At 29.8% G+C, this 19866-nt stretch overlaps 2 protein-coding genes across 3 annotated transcripts; one reads left to right on the forward strand and one right to left on the reverse strand.

Moving 5' to 3' along the window:
• Positions 1-1044: 1044 nt before the first annotated feature.
• Positions 1045-14464, reverse strand: pns (pinstripe). Its single transcript, XM_065502732.1, has 16 exons — positions 13294-14464; positions 12996-13105; positions 8839-9009; positions 8526-8764; positions 8168-8457; positions 7073-8099; positions 6326-6532; positions 4279-4459; positions 3862-4225; positions 3669-3798; positions 3332-3582; positions 3116-3261; positions 2920-3038; positions 2469-2848; positions 2180-2408; positions 1045-2103 (listed from the first exon to the last, which is right to left on the reverse strand). Exons 1-16 carry the CDS (start codon positions 13853-13855, stop codon positions 1914-1916), a joined length of 4596 nt encoding a protein of 1531 aa, XP_065358804.1. The 5' UTR covers positions 13856-14464; the 3' UTR covers positions 1045-1913.
• A 1575-nt stretch (positions 14465-16039) lies between these two features.
• Srp54 (splicing regulatory protein 54) lies at positions 16040-18247 on the forward strand. 2 transcript variants are annotated; one of them, XM_065503278.1, is made up of 3 exons: positions 16045-16183; positions 16275-16727; positions 16791-18247. In XM_065503278.1, the coding sequence occupies exons 2-3, from the start codon at positions 16338-16340 to the stop codon at positions 17916-17918; spliced, it is 1518 nt and encodes a 505-aa protein (XP_065359350.1). In that variant the 5' UTR covers positions 16045-16183; positions 16275-16337; the 3' UTR covers positions 17919-18247. The 2 variants fall into 2 exon arrangements, with proteins under 2 accessions (XP_065359348.1, XP_065359350.1); XM_065503276.1 differs by having other exon boundaries at positions 16040-16727.
• Positions 18248-19866: the final 1619 nt, after the last annotated feature.

The following is a 19866-nucleotide window of genomic DNA, read 5'->3' on the forward strand; positions in this document are numbered from 1 at the left end:
TAAATATCATAAAAATGACAGAAAATTGTTTTCTTTTTTTACATAAATTTTTTTATTTTATAATAATTAGATTGCATTGCAGTTGCATTACGCAATGATTTAGTTCAAATAAATCGCACACCAGGTCAAAAGTGACACAACTCAAAATTAAAATTTTTCAAAAATGGAAAATAAATATATAGCAATTGAAACATAATGAAAGACAATAGTGTTTTTGTTTAGCCACAGTAAACAACAACAGAATACTGATATCTTTTGAATAGCTAAACAAGTGTATTATGCATAGTTTAAGCGTAAAATTAATTTTTCGGGTTTATATAACCCAACCAATTTAATTATGAGTTGTGTCATTTTTGAACTGGGTGTACGATATGTAGATAAAGTAGTACACTATTTATATTTTAAAGCTTTTAATTATTTACAAAATCCGAGTATGTTCCGCATTAAACGCGAAAATAATGATTATTTCTTAATATTTTCTATTTAATCCACTTTTAAATTCAAGAAATCAAATTTACAGTATTTATTATAATAGCAGTCTCAAAGGAAAGCTCTTGAAGTCTGACCCACATACGAGTGCTGAAATAATACTACCAATCATTCGTACATTCCGGGAGAGCGAAAATTTCGACAACGAGCTGACTGTGGGTGGAAAATAAATATACCAAAAAAGGTCGATCTCACGGTGCCAAATAACTGGCGCGGCATTACTCTACTATGCGTGATTAATAAGGTAATAAATAGCCCAGATAATGCCAAAAGGATTTCCGACAGGGTACGGCAGGAACAAGCTGGATTCCGACCCCATAAACAGCCTACGTGTTATTGTGGAACAATCTGTAGAGTGGCGCTGACCACTGTATCTATGCTTCATACACTTCGAGAAGGCCTTCGATAAATTAAACAACGATGTGATATGAAGTTCATTGGCATGTAGAAGTATACCTCTCAATCTTATACGCCTTATAAAAAGCTTATTCCGGAATGCCTCTAAGTTCCGACGGGAACTTATATTAGATAGAATACAAAATAATTGCACAAGAATTTTTTTATTTTAACATAAAACATTTTTATTTTGTAATGATTTTCTTTTTTAAAATGAACCTTCCATAGTTGTATGTATATATTTTAATTTAATGTAAACTCGTTTTAAAATTTATCTGAGGGTTGATTTTATAAAAATAAAATATCATTCTTAAAGAAAATAGGAAAATTATTATTTACTAAGAAATTTGCATAAATTGTTAAAAAAAAATCTACGAAATTTAAGAAACTCACAGTATATTAAATTGTAAAGGAAAAACTAAGAAACAGAAATCTTTGGTTAAAAATTACACTTAAACTAAAGCTACCTTGGCAAGTATGAAGTACATTTTATAATTCGTTAAATTTTTAATCAACTTTTAAAGAAGGAAAATAGTAAAAATTATTTAGAAAATTTCAAACATCTTCAGTACTTCATGTGTTTGTAACTATAAAAATAAAATAAAAAAAAAAATAATAACGTAATAAACATTAAAAAATGAATGTAAATAGTTCAATGAATTTTTCATTAATTGCCTTTCCACTTAATTGCACACAACAAAACTTAGTTTCTTGGTTTTTATTTTAATATATGTAGGTATGTATTAATAATTTAAAATTACTTTGGTTTTTAATTTATTTGTTTAAAAATAAAATTTGTGTTGCACTGCTTTGGTTTTGGAGATTTTTGTTTAATAAATGTCTTTTTTGTTTTGTTTGTTAGTTCTCTTCACGTACTTATATAAGTATAAATAGGGGGCAAGAAATTTAAATTGTTGTTCTTGGAGGGCAAGTATCTTAAGGTGTTATTTTTATCTTATAAACTATGCTGGAAAAAATGAGTATTTCATATAGAGATTCTATAGGTTGGTAAGTAATCAGATTTGTTTTTAACACTGCGATGAAATGCCTTGTGTTATTGAGTTTTCTAAAACAATATGACATTCATCCAATGGTTCTAATATCTGTATGAGAAATGTTAAAAGATTTTTACGTCTAAGAAAACTTTCCTCTTCATACATTTCATGTGTGACCTTACACAAAGACATGGGTCGTATCATACGAGTTAGTAAGTGTTCTCTAAATAAGTTAAATAAATAGAAAAAATGTTTCATTAGAAGTTAAAATAGTTAAATTACTTTTGTGTTTGTATTACCTTAGACTTAGACATATAAGTAATTGAAATTTGCCATCCTTTCCTAAGGTATTGCCAACTTTAGTGATTTCATCCATTAGGTGTACATAGTAACGCCATATGGCACATAGTTCTCTTCTTTGAAGACTGTTAGCACTATTAGAATTAATCGAAGAGTCTAGACTAGAACCGGAATCATCCAACTGCTGATCTTGTAACAAATATTGCTCAAATGTTTCTTTTATTTTAGCTGTTCAATTAAAAAAATAAATAAAACTAAAGTTGACAACAAAATTTAACAAAGACTTACTAAAATAATCCCATATATAAAGATTTCGGCCAAAGAAACGTGACGAACGAAAACCACAAAGGAATACATTCTCCAAACATTTCACTAGACCATCATCGCCACATAATAGATTCGTAAAGGTGCCAACATCACGATCACGACTGGGTTTATAATGCCACTTGACAATTACATTAACACAATTTCCCAATTTGTGTTGAATTTCCGAAGGTGGTGGTAAATCTTGACCACGATGAACACTGGGACTACGAGTACGGGGTGGTGTATGACAAGCCTGAACCAATTCGGCATTTTTTACACTTGTAGAAACGCGTTGACCAACCAACAAACGTTCCGTAGAATCATCATCGACGCCTTTTCCTAACCAACGACCACAAGGAAATCTGTACAAGAAAATCAAGTTTTTAAATACTAGTTTTTGTTAATAAAACAGAAGCAAGAAGGTAAATTGTACTTGTATGTATGACCAGTAACTTCATTACGCATTACTACGTGTTCCACTAGCCACTTGTTAGAGGCTCCACTATTATCATGACCAATGCGCATGGTAGTTAATAAACCTAGATTTTTATACTAAAATAAAATGAAGAAAACAAAACATTATTTGTAATTATATTGAACATACTATTGAACATAATTGAACTACGTACGTGAAATATAAATTCTAAAGACCCTTTTGGTACCGGTACCCTTTGGGTTTCGTTTGATGTGCCCGAGACTATAATCCACACATTACTGGAAGTATGATACGAGCCATATTTACGTGAGGGAAATATAACCACACGATAAGGAAGTTCTACACAAATTTAAATTAATTTAAATTAACAATTCCTCAAATTATTTATAATGATCATTTTTAAACCTACTTGTTGTGGGATAAGTATTGGTAAATGAACAATAGTCGACCGTATTTAATGTCAATAAATGATATAAAAACTGCTCTTTTTCTTCTTCACATCTCAAGAATGCCGAACGTTTGTAAAGTGAACGTAATAATGTATCATCCGATAATAGAGTACGAAAATGTCTGGAAAGTAATTTTTTCTCAAGCGACAAACGCACCCAAGCTCTAGTGTAACCAATGTGTGTTTTTATATCAGCCATAGCCATAACATTTCTAAAAGAAAAGTTTGTGGGCCGATTATCTCAATTTTAACTTTTCCTTACTCATGGTAAAGGGAATAAAAATACATCAATACTTACTTGACATCAAATTCTAACGATTCTGGTAGCGGACATAGCTGTTCAAGACCCACAAATTTATTTCGATCCCTTGAACGACTACGATTTGGACTAGGCGGATTATCAAAATCCGTTTGAAAAGTAGATAAATCTTGAATGAAACGAGATATTAATTTCTTCCACATTTAATTTAAAAAAATTAATTTCCACTTACAATCCATACGTTTGCGCATAACATTCCAAGCTAATGCTGGTGCTGCTACCGCATAACTACTTGTCACACCCACTTTATTGCCGGACTTTGGCGAACCTCCTGTTGCATTCAATATCGGACTATTAGTTGTACTCGAATTTGAAGAGCGGGCATCTTGTAATTCTACATATGCTTGTAAATGAGACCATAAAGCAGATTTGCCCTGCTTCGTTTGCAAACCGTGCGACCAGATTTTCTCCAATAAATCACACAGCGAAGCTATAAGAGTGTTCTCTTCGATGCCATCGTTTTTATTTAAACCTAAAGCAACCGCTTCTGTACCCATCTTTTCTAATAGCATGCGTTTTGTTTTACTTTTGATGTCCTGAAATATGTTATTTAGAAGTTGTTCAAATATGTTTAAGTTAGTAAAATTACCTTTAACAATCTTTCCACAAAGGTCCAATTAGCTTGGGCGATCAACGCCGGACTTAATTCGGCATTTGTTAAGTTAGCCGATAATCTATTTAGGGCAATGTTCGTTGTTGGTTTTTGATCGAAATTAATTTCTTTGGCTCTCCATTTATTGCCATTTTTTACTCGTCTCAAGCTATTACCTCTGTAAAAATAAAACAAAAAGGGAAGAGAAAAAAGAAAAGAAAAAATTTTGTTGTGTGGCACCTTGCATTTGCTAATTTGGTTTGTTGTGTTTTTTTTTATATAAAACAAAAAATAATAATAAATACTACAATTACAAACTAAAATATTTCTCATTTAATTTTACAAAAACTCATATTTTATATTTTTTGTTATACAATTAACATTTTTAAATAAATTTTATTTTTATAAAGCATTAGCGTCGTTGCCTTATTTCGTACAAATTGAAAAGTTTGAATTCAAAGCTGAAACTAATGGGTCTACTATGGATGGCAAACGAATTAAAGTTGCGTTGCCTGTTTCCAAAATGGTATTACAGATGACAACTGGCATCTATGATTTTCTATTGCAATTTGCTTACCAGAAATTTGTGGTTGCCCTCTGATAATGCAACGGATGTTCGGTTGCCATCCATAATCGGCTCATAAATTGTTTGGAACAAAAACATTTTATTATAATTTCAATAATTTTATGCACGAAATTAAAACCAGAGCTTAGAATTAATTAATTCAATTTATGCTTAATTAACTAAACATAATTCAGAATTAAAAATGTCAGCAATTTATTCAATTTTTTGGTTATACTTTTCATCATTTAAAAAATTAATTGAAAAAACTTGTTTAAATCTATTTAAAGTTATTTTTAATGGATTTGAATTAAAGAAAATATGAATGTTTCAACAAGGAATTAATTAATTATCAAAGGAATGAGTTCAACACCTTTGTAGTACTATGGAATTAAGTCTATGAATTCATTAACGGAATGCTAAATAGATACAATTTAATTTGATTTTGAAAATTAAATTAAAAATTAATTCTTTCGAACTTCGAATTAAAATCTTCTGCATAACATGAAAACATATAGAATTCAAACAGTTGTACACATTATTAATACTTGCTGTAAATAAAATGTACATATTTAGTTCAATTTCAAGTGAACAATATTGAAATCAAAATCAATTTATTTTATAATAAAAAATAAAACAATTAAATTATTCCCGTATACAAATAAAAGAGATCTAACAATTCAAAACAAAATAGTTAATTTTCGAATTACAGAATATGTAATTGAAACAAATTCGAACATTTTCCTTATCGAAACGTAAATAGAAAACCAATATAATGAAATTAAAAAATAAATGAAACTAAAAAATTTAAAAAATCATTAATATTATATAGAAACGAAATTTAGTGAAATTAAATTGGTAACAACTAAAACATGCTTTAACAATTTAAAAACTAAACATTAATCTATGTTGATACATTTTAACTAATACTCTAATAGAAAAATAATACAATAAATAAAACTGTCTTTCATTTAAAAGTGCTTTAAAAATTTATTTTTTTTTCTATTTTTTTAACAAAAAAATTTGTATTGTATGTAAAACTATTAGTGTGGAAGACAAAAAAAAAATAAATAAATATTAAAAAGAAAAACAATAGTCAACATTTATATTTCTTTTAAATATAGAAAAATATCAATTCAATATTAAAGTATATATAAATACATATATAAAATAAAAATAATATCAATACGTATGTATATTAGAGTAGAGTACAAAGCTATTCAAATACACACATACGAGTACATAAATAAATACTAAACTATATATTCGATACCAACTAATATCGTTTTTGTATGATTTCAGAGTAGTTTAATTTGATTTCCTCTTTCTGTAAATTCTATTATCAACAACAAAATTTTTTTCTAAAAAAAAAATTATACAAACTAGTAGTAGTAGTATTTGCTATATGGAAAACATTAGTATTTTCTAATTTGAGTATAAATCTTTGTGAAGTACGAGAGAATAAGAGAAATTATAATCTACCTCGAAGCACATTCTTGATTCAAAACGTTCTTCTCAAGAATGGGAAAGCTGCGAAAGTAAGCTGCACGATTAGATAATATTTCACTGGGTGGCGTTACTTCAATGTCCACACAGTTAAGACGTTTTTCAAAAACTTGCTGAGCATCTTGACTAATAACGCACGGCTCGTAGCTGGTTGCACAAATCATATTTTCACCATGACGTTTTCTGCAAAAAAAAATAAAAATTCAATAATATATAACGTTAGCCTAGTGTGGGAAAAAATATCCACTTTTAATGAAAAATAAGATTTTAATACAAAGCGATTATGTATACAAAGAAATGTGGTTTCAATCTGAAATCTATCTAGCTGTACAAAATTATAAAAATTTATTTTTAATTTAAATAAATTTGAAGTTAAATAATAATGATATGTATTTACAATAGACCTTACAATATAGTTTGTTGATGAGGCCCTTTTCATGTTTCCCAATTCCAATTTCCCAAAATTGTCTTTACAATGGTATTCTTTGAATTATTACAGAATAATAGACATAGGTAGTTCAATTCAACTATTCACTTGGTTGGACTAAATTAACTAGTTCAAATCTTTTCGCTCACTTAGTTAAATTTTTTATATATGACGCAAATTAAAAATTTACTTTCAAATCATTTTAATAAATCTTAAATTAATTAATTTTTTAAGAACTTTTTTATCTAGTGGATTAAACAATATGATTACATACAACAAACAAAAAAAAAACTTACCTTAATAGTTTAACCCTTTGATCGAATAGTTTCAAATTAGATTCTGGTTCCTTGTCCCATACGGAGAGTATTTTATTGTCTACTAAAGTAGCAAACATTTGAGATTCTAAAAATTGTGACAAAAATGGGCGATGATGCTCTGGCTGATCGGACAAAAATGATGATTTGTCAAAATTCTGCAATGTCTCGCGATTACTAAGCCATTCATTTCTATCTTGATTGGGATAAATGACGAAAAATTCATAAGCGAAAAACATGTGTACGAAGCGATTCAAGAAAATCTCTCGTATGGCATTGTTTATACGTAAATCTTGGTAATATTGTTCTTCAGGTGTTAGCTTTGGCGTTGTTTTGATCTCCTTACCCCGGGATCTAGTGGGTGACATACTAGCCGGTGATACGGCAGCTGTAGCATCGACACAATCACCACCCGCTACTGGAGACGAGGTGCGCACACCCTTACGTCTAAGAAAATCAGCTATACGGGGAACATGATCAATTTTCGAGGGATGAGCCACTAAAGGCTGATAATGTAAATTACTATGAGAACTGCCATCTGGCGATGAACCCAGTGTATAAACCGTTTCTTGTAATTGTTGGAATCGTTCTTTACTACGTCTTGCTGCTTGTAGGCCGCTTGGCAGAGTGCAGCTACTTATCATAACATCATGATCACGTGTAGAATAACCGTTCCTAAGATTAGGTTCATACATACGATCGCGTTCTATTTCAAATTTATCCAAAATTGAAATTATTTCGGCCATAAAATCGATTTTGTGAGGAAAAACTGGAAGTTCCTCGGGTAATTGTATAATTTTCTTATCGATGTCTACAAAACAGAGGGTTGCTTCTGACCCAATTTTATTGGCGGCCTCACAGTCGGCATGCAAACCCATAACAAAGGGCACCGGGGCATCTAGGAAGTGGTGTAAAGCGGCTGGTAAAATTGGTGCATACACATGAGGCCACATAAATGGGAATAGTATAGAAGTAATACATTCACCAACTATCATTAATTTTTGGTAATCTTGAAATGAAATGAAAATAAATTGCAATAAAATATATATATACACATGTATTTGGCCATTAACTTACCATTTGAACGTAATAGGACTTGATTTTCTAACAAAACGCATGTTAACAATTGTATAACACATTCGACACCCAAATAGGTGAATAGCAAACGTAAGGGAAAATCCAATAATGGTAATTCGCTACGCGTATCTGGCCTCTGCAATGTTAATGATAAAGCTGGCAAATGTGCTTCTGAGGGTGGCAAGTAAATTCGTATAGATTTGCCAGGCTGAGGTAACATTACTTCGTAGAGTATATTATAAACGTAAGATTCGAGACTAATGCCTGGACCCGGCTGACGCGGAAGACATCTGAAAATGTTTGGTGCAGTTTTTAATAAAATGTTTAAATAATTTAGTTTTTTTTTTTTCAATTTTACCTGTATAGATTTGTAAGAAATATTTCGGCTGCATATGCGTATGGTATTTGACATATCAATGTAATACTTTTGGCAACATAGAGTTTATCTTTAGTGATGTCATAGTAACTTTGTGCTGACTGTGGTGCTTGGCCGGCCACTTTAAAATGGCGTGGCAAAGAACGACTTACTGGACTGTCCTTAATGCGTGTTAATGAATGTGTTTGTTGGCCATTAGAGAGTTCTGTTATGAACATGGACTATAATGTAAACGTAAATAAATATTTATTTTTATTTAACTAATAAAGAAAGGTGTTGTGCTGTTGTGCATTACCTGTAATGTATGCATGGCGCTGCATATATTACGATTACGTATTTCTTCATTGAATACTAAACTAAAACCATAACATCGTTTCCCATCTTCTCGGGTAGTAGCGAATGAGTGAAATTTGGGTTCAATATTATGCTTTTGGGTGCGAAATCTCAATCCTTGCGGCAAAGATAGCTGCAATTATATATATATATATATATATATATATGTACACATAGTTATTTATTTAATATATATGTACATTTTCTACTGTTGTTGTATTTATGTAAATGTTTACACTTAGATAAGAATTCAAATAGACGTAAATAACATTTATGTAAAATTTAGCTTATTAATTTTAAAGATGAAATAAACAAAAATATTTATTTAATTTCTTTATGGACCGAGAATACTGATTTTAATTCGGTCAACCGTATATCTGATATATTGATACTGTAATGTAACTTAGACCAACGCTTTATAAACTTTACTATTAGGGACATTCTATAACTTTATTAGGTGGTAAATGATTATCGTATAAATTACAATTGTAATGTCAAACTTATCAGTCGTAGTGAAGGGAATATAAATAAAAAATAAGTGAATTACTTCAGATGCTCTTCTTCATCACTTCCGTATAGCAAATTGTCACTCTATCACTTTTGGAAAATGGTATAAAAAAAACAATAGGCATAATAAAATAATAAACTGAACCAATAAATAACAATAAAAATTATGACATGAAAAGATTCTTAGATAACAATATCAAAGCATTTCTTCATATTATTAGTATGTTCGAGCTACTTACATTTTTTTAAATATAGAGAAGTTGAATCAACAAAAACAAAAAAATATAATACACACTCAATCTAAACAGTTGAACTGAAAGTGATAAGTATTTAAAACTGTGATTAAATATTTATAAGAAACTTGTATGAGATTAGGAAAACATAAACAAAACATCACCGAAAAAAGTTTCAACATAAATAGTATGATTTGATTTCAATTCATAACATTTATAAATAATTTCTTAAATAGCATGATTTTTTCCATATTTTTTGGGTCTTAAAAATCCGCGATTTTTTCCAATGTTTAGCTTTTATTTTGAAACATTTGTACTATATAAATTTATTCAAAGTATTCGCCATTGTCCAATCCAAAATAACTGCTAATTTGTTGAGGCCACGAACGAATCAAGCCAATATCGGATACTCTGTTCCAAACCGAAGCTTATCCCAGAGAGAGCTTTCTGCATCGATCGAAATAAATAGTAGTCTGACGGGGAAAAGGCTGCACTATAAAGCGTGTGTGGCCAAACTTCCCAACCACTTCATTCTAAATTCATTTTAACAGGTATTGCAAGATGTAGCCGAGCGTTGGCGTGATGGAATATTACGGTTTCATGCCTGGCCGCATATTTTGGACGATTTTTGGCCAATGCTCGCTTCAAACGAATCAGTTGTGTTCGGCACAGCTTCCCTGTGGTGTTCTGACCAGATTTCAGCGACTCTTAATAGATGGGACTCTTTTGATCCCACCAAATATAGAGCATTACCTTAGCTCCATGTATATCTGGTTGTCCGCTACGGTTTATCCTAATGGATTTATTTTTCATTGCTAATCATTTTTTTAAAAAAATGTTTAAATTTTCATTTATATTTTTATGTTGTTCATAAATGTTTGAAATTTTCCTTGGAGATTTTTTTATGATTTTTAACTATAAAATGAGAAAATATGCCCGAAATTTACTGTATTTTTTGAAAAAGATGAAATGCTTTAATATTAATGGATGTTTAATGATATTTGTAACGTTTCAGATTTTGTTGATTCATCTTGAAAAATTTACCAACATTTGAACTAAATCGTAATGCAAGTTTAATGTAATTATTATAAAATATCATAAAATGTGATAAAAAAAAGAAAAATTTCCGTCATGTACAATTTTATAGTATTTATAAACATGTTCGTATTCTGAATGAAAAAGTTTGGGAAAAAGTCATGTTCGATTTTTAGAAAAATTTTTTGGACAAATTTTCACTCGAGCAACGGCTGTTACAACAAAAAAAAATAATTTTCCGTCTCTGCTTAAATTTTATTAAATATGGACCACGGGCCTTTGTACTCTAATAATGATGGATCTATGTGTTCAATCCTTTAACTTTAGCCGTAAAAATGTTAAATAATAAATGTTGGAATCTTGCAGAATTTTGAGTTGTGAGAGTTTGGGGGAAAGCAGGAAATGTTAAAAATCTATATGTACATAAAAAAAAGGATTTTTATCTGCTAACATCAAAATTATTTTCCACAACAGAATGTGTTAAAAATATATTATATTTTTTTATTAATACATACATATAATAATAAATGTATATACACAAATTTAAGTGGTACCACCAGTCATGCAAAAAATTTATTTATAAATGTATAAGATATATAAAGTACTTTAGCAATAAATTTATAATATACAATGTACTTCTACATAGACATATGAACACATTTGTATAAACAGACAGTTACGATCAATAAACTAGGTTTAGGAAATATAATTAAACGAGAAAAAGAATTTCTACATTTTCTTCTGGAATATACATTCGATTAATCCAACAATTTCCTACGAATAATTATTCGAAGAATTTGAAAATGACCAATTTCGAATAACGAATAATTTGAAAATTTTTATGAAGAGTAATCGAATAAAATATATTTCGTATAATTTGTTAAGTATTTTTTTTTTAATTTGTCATAATTTTAAATTTTATAAAGAATAATATAGTTTATAAAAAAAATAAATAATAACTCCTTCCACTCAAAACGGATTCTTTCGTACAAATCACGGTTTGCGTTGATGTTTTCCCATAAAATTTGCAAAATCATTAAAAATAAATGATTTTGTATCTTCTTGGCATTTAATTAGTAGCATAATGTGTGAGTTCAAGATTGTGGGAAATCAATCCAATAACTTTAAACATGTAATCGAAATATTCGAACAATTTGAAATCTCTTATTCTAATATACATACATGCAACATGTTTGTATGTATGTATAATAAATATTATCGATTTTTTTATTTTATGATCTCAGTAGTAATTAATCAAAAATCCAAATTAATTAAATTTCTTATTAATCGAACATTTGAATTATTCATATTCAAGAATAATTGAATAATTTTGATTACTCAAAGTTCATAATTAATTGTTTACTGAGTAATTAGAATAATTTGAATTGTTTATTTTATAAGATTTCTTTATTACAAAATATAATCAACATAATGTTGATTAATCTATTAATTGATTAATTAGAATGTATGCTATATTGATTAATCGCACTAGATGTCAGGCACAATTATTCTGAAATATTATTCTGTTGGCCTTTTTAAACTTTGTATTACGAAATTGCTAAATAAATGAAATAAAATAATGTTTATTTTTTAAAACCCTTCATTTTAGCTTTTAAATATTTTTTTATAAATTTTCACTTCGAACTGCTACTTTTGTAAACGCTACTGTATTTACACAGACTTTGTGGACTTTAAAGCATCAAAATAAAATTTCACTTTCCATACATGTGTTGTGTCTGAATACTCAATATTTAGTTTAATATAAAAGCAAGGCTACAAACAAACCAACGTATAAATAAACAGACAGGCATATGGGAGAATAAATTTATTATTATTATTATTGTTGTTGCGTTTTTTTTTTTAATTGAACTCAATTGATCATCTTAAAGTTGTAAATGAAATTTTATGGTACTGAGGCATACATACGTTCTACATTATGATATTTAATTAGAATTAAAACAATGGTTTTCTTTATAACATTTTATTACTTATTTTACAAATTGTATAGGGTTAAAAAAAAATCATGCATTCAATTAGATTGCCCTATGAGTTATTTTGTTTGTTGTATAATTACATATCGTCACCTAAAATGCAAATTAACGTAACATCACTTTTAATTTTTTAAGGTACTATTTATGCATGTTTTATGTTAATTTGAATTGTTGATTTCTGAAACCAAAATAACGTATCATCAATATAAACTTGTAAGAAAAAATAAAAATCTTAAATTTAAAAACAATTTTGAATTTTTTTATGATACGCTGTTTTGCATTTTAGGTGACGATATGAAAATTCATTTCTGTGTGCATTTATCTATATTAGAAATTTAAAATTAATTACTTACCATACATATACCATGTGAATCAAATGGATTCCATGAAACATTTTCGGGATAATGGGCCAAGGGTTTGCTTTTATAAGCACGATCCAAAGGAGAGCAATGTAAATTATCACCTAGAAAAGAAAAAGATTTAACATTTTTATCATTATTTGGTAAAAATATCTAAGAATTTATAATATAAAAATTAGGAAACAATTCCATACAATTTTTATTAATTTATTTGTTTAGTAGATCATATAAAATAAAAAACGTTCTCAGTATTTATTAACAACTGTTTTTTTTTTTTTAATACACAACTTACCAGCAAATCGATCGGGTTCTAAACCAGTATCCAAATCTAAACCGCATATTACGAAATAATCCGCGAATCGAGAAAATTGTGGATCACAATCTCGTTTTAATTGGCGCAGTTCAGCCGATCCCGGATCTCCGCCTGGTGGTGATGTAGGCGAAGCCGATGACAAGGAACTTGGCGATGTTGGATTACCGGAATCATTTGTGAAACTTTGGCTGCTCATTGAAGAATTTGCCATATCAATTGTGTGCTGCTGCTGTTGTCCATTGTTACAGCTACTGCTATTGCTACTAGTACTCTTTAGTTTTCGCATTACAACATAAGGTCTATTGCTGCTCACGGAGGAGACATTGTTGGTGTTTACACCACTATTGTTTCTATCGCTAGAGTTATTCGTTTTTTTTGTTATTTCATGTTGTTGTTGTTGTGTTTGTTTTTTAGGTAACGACGCTTGATTATCAATTGTTGACGTGGATGCTGGTGTTGTTGTCGTTGTTGTTGAAGTCTTAATGGTATCATTTAATGTTAAACATTTTGCCATTCGTTTGCCTACATGATCCGTAGACATGTTTTGTTCAACCAATTTTCTTTTTCGTAATTTCAATTAAGACCCACAGTGAGACTAGATTATTTTTTCGTGTAGTATTTTTTCTATATTTTTTGTTGTTTCTTTTCTTTTGCAAATGGGGTTGAACTCTCTTCAAGGACACACAAATGAATTTTTTCCTCTTTTGTTAGACAATCACAATTTGATTTTTTTATTTTCTAATTGGAATAATAATATTAAATTATTTGCACATTTATTAACAATTATAAATTCGGAAATGCTAAAATAATAAATAAAATTTCTCTTTTAAATAAACTTTTTATAAAAATTATGTCTATTATGTTATTTGCTTTTACGATTTTCTTTCACTCTTCATCATTTCTTTTATTTTTGCGAAATCAGTGCACAACTTTTTTTTTACATGAGAAAATTTATCTATTCATGTTTTTCAAACTTTTTCAATTACGGATTATTAACTATTTTTCACACTGGTAGATAGACTTAATTATAAAATTTTTATTATATTCATTTTCTTTAAATTAATTGTATTTTCATTATTGATTTCAATGAATTATTTATTTATTTATTAAACAAAAACTCTTCACACTAAATTTCCCATTGCACCAATTTGATTAAAGCAACAACGTTGTTGTACTGAGGAGTAAAGAATTGTATAAATTTATAACAAGGTTGCAAAAATATGTATCAAACATAGTGTTGGTTAATGGTTTTATTTTATTGATGAATACTGACTGATGACCGTTATAAAAACTACTGCTGCCATTAAAAAAAAAGAAAACTGCGATACAATTATTTAAAAACGAATTTAACTGATATTAATAAAGTTTACTGAAGAGCCGAGATATATTTTGAACTTATTTTGATCACATAATTTTTCAAAATCATTATAATGATATTTATTTAAGCTCACCGTCTTTTATATAAAAATCTTTATACTTTGGCATAAATCAAGATCATCGAAACAGCTTGCATTTGAATAATTTTTTTGGTGTTTATAGCTCTCATACTTATAAGCACAAAAATGTTAAAATTTTTGTCTGCTCTCTATTAGTTTAATAGTTATATGCATTTAAAGTCAATATATATAATAGTAAATTTCTCATCTATTTGGAATATAATCTGATCATAATGGCTATCATTGAATAGTGCTTCAAAATACCTTTAATATGATATATAATATGGAACTGTTTATTAATATTTTGAACCAAAAATTACTTTTTGAATTTTTATGACAGTACTTCAGAAAATTTTGATATACAGAAAAAGTGATTTTAGCGAAGACGGTGATCGATACACCCCAGAGTTTAAAGTCCCTTCGCACGGCCGAAGGCCGGCAATACGGAAAATATGAATATTAACAAAAAAAAATTATAAAAATATAAACTGTTGCGGGGATTTTGATTTGTTCCCCAATTGCAAATGCCAAAAATATAACGAAAAATGTAAAAAGGCGACCCCTACTTTCGGCAAAAAAAAATAAAAAACATTTTTACGTAACTGCCTTGTTGAATTAAAACAATTTACATAAATTACCAAAGTCGACAATTTAAAAGGTTGAATTTTGTTTCAACTATAGAACCCAATCGTTTTCCGCTAAGCTACCATTACCGATATAACTGCAATTACCGAAATATGCCAATGACCGTTACCAAAATAATCCAAATATCTCAGTCACTGTTACCTTTTTACCTATTTTTTTATTTTGTTTTAAATTTTTCGTTTATTATTTTTGAGAATGGTTGTAAAAATATGAAGTATTGACACTAAGACAGAGATGTTCAATAAAAATTGAACTTCATTTCAGAAATTAAGCCAATTAACTTAATTGGTAGTTACCAACATTTATGGGAAATTACTTAATTTAGAATGGATTACGGTCGAAATGACATCGTTTTATAGAAAATAATTATACGAAAATAATAATATTATAGCTAAAAGTGATATTTAAAAGTAAAAATAAATAATATTGCCGACGAAGATGTAAAATAATTTATCATAATAAAAAATAATGGCGAACAAATTTAAAGAATCTGTGCTGAGAATATTGTGCAAAAAAACATAATTGTTTTTAATAATAGTTTAAATGTGATAAAACGACAGCACTGCAATAATCGCTAGAATTTCCGCATATAGCAAAAATAATTTTTCCCCGCTAACTTTGTCAAGAAAATAGCTAAATTGTCATCACTGTATGCCGAAAAAGCACATTAAAAAATGGCGTTATTTGCAAGAGTGAAAAAATCGGGCAAAAATTAATTTTTATCGTTTTTAGTGTATAGAAATTAATAAAAAAATATTAATCTAGTGAAAATTTATTGAGAATAATACGTAATTATAGAAATTTATATAATATTATTTATAAGTTAAGTTTAAAGTGGCTCCGAAAAAGAAGATAATCCAATTTTACCCCCACCAATAGAATTCAGATTTTGATTGAGAAAACTCGAGAAAGTAGAGCCGCTGAGTGAAAAAACCTTCAACCATGGCTGGTGGCAATTCGCCAAGCGTGATACAAATCACGAATATTGCACCACAAGCCACAAAAGATCAAATGCAGGCATTGTTTGGTAACATTGGTAAAATCGAAGAAATTCGTTTATATCCAACCGTACGAGATGTCTCTTGCCCAGTGCAGTCTCGCATATGTTATGTGAAATATGTTGAAAGCACTTGCGTGCCGGTGGCACAACATTTGACGAATACGGTGTTCATAGATAGAGCATTAATTGTTATACCGGTTTTGGCAATTCCTGAAGAATATCGAGCATTGGAAATGTCCAAGAATGGCACCATAGTACCGGGTTTGCAAAAACCGGACTCAAAATTACCACCGGAAGTAGTTAATCGCATTGAAGGCCAATCGCCCCAACAGGTAAGTAGATGGATTCATGTTCGGTAAAAAAAGAGTAAAAATTCATGTAATCTTTTGTTCCAGGTCATTAAAACTTATGATCCCAAATTGATGGAAAACAATTTACCAGAGTATCCAGCATTGCCGTCATTTTACGATGCACGAAAGATTGAGGAAATAAGACGTACAATAATTGTGTGCGATGTGAAAAATGAATGGCGTTTAGATGACCTTATGGAGTGTTTTCAACGTGCTGGTGAGGTGAAATACGCTCGTTGGGCTGAGAAGGAAAATAAAACTTATTGCATGATTGAATTCTGTGATCAACCTAGCATTATCAGCGCCCTGAAAATGCATGGCCAGGATTTCAAGGGAGGTTATTTAAGCGTTTATCATTCGACAGATGCTATTGTAAAACCAGAGGCAAAATCGAATGAAGCTGCTCAGAAAGAAATTGAGGAGGCCATGACTATTGTTAAGGAGGCGCAGAATATGATATCCGCTGCTATAGATCCGGTGATTGGAATGTTAGCTAAGGATAAAAGACGTTGTTCACGTTCTAGATCACGTACAAGGGACCGACGCACTAGTCGTTCACGTTCTCATCGTTCAAGATCACGAAAACGTTCCCGTTCACGCACACGCAGGCGCACTCGCAGCAAGTCAAAACGACGCTCACGTTCTCGCTCTCGCAGCACACGATCGCGGAAGCGTTCTCGGTCCCGTAAACGTTCTCGTTCACGCCGCAAAAGTCGTACCCGTTCTAGGTCTAAGCGACGCTCTCGTTCGCGTGAACGCCGTAGTAAACGTTCTCGCTCCCGTCATCGTCGTAGTTCCTCTAGAGCGCGTCGTTCCCGCTCCCGCACAAAGCGTTCCCGCTCTCGTGATCGTAAACGTTCTCACCGCACACGTGAAGAAAAGCGCCCAATACGATCTTCACGCTCACACAGCAAACGACTTTCCATATCGCCCTCACCAGCAACTGTGCGGTCACGTTCCAGTCGCAGCAAAGATATTGGACCACCCATTATAAAGTCATCCAACAACTCCTCTTCCTCCAAAAACCGTTCACGTACACCGGCTGATCGAAAACTTAAAACAATCTCTGAAGATATAGACGTCAAGAGCACAAGATCTAGTGTTGATTCAAAGTCTCGCAAATCTGTCAGTGTTGAAAAATCGGACAACATGGATATTTCAAACTCACCATGATGATTATAAATAACAAAAATAATAATAACAACAAACGTTTATATGAACATAATTGTATTTTTTATTTTTAATGCTTTACTTTTAAATAATTATTTTTCAAGCTTATGAAATTGTAGTCCATAGTATACTTCTCTTTCTACCTTAAATTTACATTCTAATTGTAGGATTTTCTTATATTCCCATATAATTCTGTGTATTCTTTTGCAGCATAAGCATTTTTTGTTTAATTCTATCTTAAGTAAAGATAACTTACAATTTAATTCATATGTACTCGTAATAACAAAAAAACAAGAAGAGAATTTACTTTTAATTTTATTCCTTTAAGAAAATTATGTGTTTTTCTTTACTTTTTCTGGGGGTGTAATTGCGATGATATTGGGGGTGGAAGATTTGTAAACAATCGCTGTTCAAAAATTAAAAATCTACCCAGTTTTATAAATCGAGTGATTTTATATGAATACGTGCTTAATTCTCTAGCACTTTAAACGTATTAAATGCATTCCTTTACTAAATTTATTGAATCATTAAAATTTTATATAATTCAAAACGGATCATTTATGGACTCCAAAAAAATTTAAATTGGGAGTGATTTTAGAAAACAAATTTGTTGTCATCGGTCAATTTTCGAGTTTTGGGACTTTAATGTTTACCATATCTGAAATAGCTTTAAAAAGGGAAATTGATATATCCTGTTGTATTTCAATACGGCCGAACGGAAGAATTTTTAAGTCAGTGGTATGCCAAAACCCGACTTCTCATAAAATAGTTTTATTTAATGACATCTCGGGAACAAGAAGTCTTGCGAATAAATTATAAAAAATGCATAATCTGAAATTTAATAAAAAAAACAGGAATTTTTCAAAAAAAATCTAAATGTGAAATTTGCCATTTTCAAACATTTTAAGATTTATATCTGATGTAAAAGGTAATTTAAAAAGCTATCCAATGATATTGACAAAATCTAATAAAAGACATTAAAATTTTGGACGCTCAAATTTCGTGTTCAGCCCAAAAATTAAAAAAAAATTATATACCTACCTCTGGTAAAAAATATAAAACGATCCGGAGTGGCGCTCTTAAACTAGAGTTTAGCCTTCAAATGTAGGTATTGAATCATTAGATTTTTCTTCAATTCAATCTGATACAAAATGAACCTGCTAATATTTTAGTTTTCTTGTGTCTACTGTATATATCAACTTGATTTTAAAAATATGAGTTTTGTACTTTTTTAATGTCCATCCCATGGTGTAATGATATACAAGGTGACATTAATCAAACAGCTGATTATTTTTTTGCTCGAGTTTGTTTACAACTTCAATCTTGTCAAAATTATTTTTTTGCTGTAGTTTGTATACATTATGTCAGTTGTTTTTGACACTATAAAAGTTATTTGTTTTTGTATTGTTGTATTTGTTGCCGTAACGCATACACCTTATAATCATTACGCCATGGTCCATCCTAATGACGGTGTAAGAACGCATTTTTTTATTTCATATGGCATTCAGTGGTGTTCATATAATTTTTTTTTGATTTAGCGATTTCAAAACCAAAATATAAACAAATGTTTTATATGCTACTAGACAAGCAAATCTGTGGAAGGTATCTACAGACGACAACACACACTGTGTATTAATACTTTTCAAATTTAAAATATCAAATCCATCCGTTTTGTAATGAAATAATTAATTAAGAGACTCTGCAACAAAGACAATTGGTTAAATGCCAAATGACTAGCAATGCCAAATTATGTTGTAGCGCATGGATATTTTAACACAACAAACACAAATTCATACATTTAATAATGCTTATTTATGTATATATTTTGATGCCATTCGTAATTCTCATGTCTTTCTAAACTAAAACATCGAATTTAACTTCAAATTAAAACTCAATTTGAGGTTGATTGAGAAAAAAATTAAACATTTTCAATTCGTTATCACAGCTGGTA

Source organism: Calliphora vicina, chromosome 3 (assembly GCF_958450345.1).
Source record: "Calliphora vicina chromosome 3, idCalVici1.1, whole genome shotgun sequence".
Lineage (NCBI taxonomy): Eukaryota > Metazoa > Arthropoda > Insecta > Diptera > Calliphoridae > Calliphora > Calliphora vicina.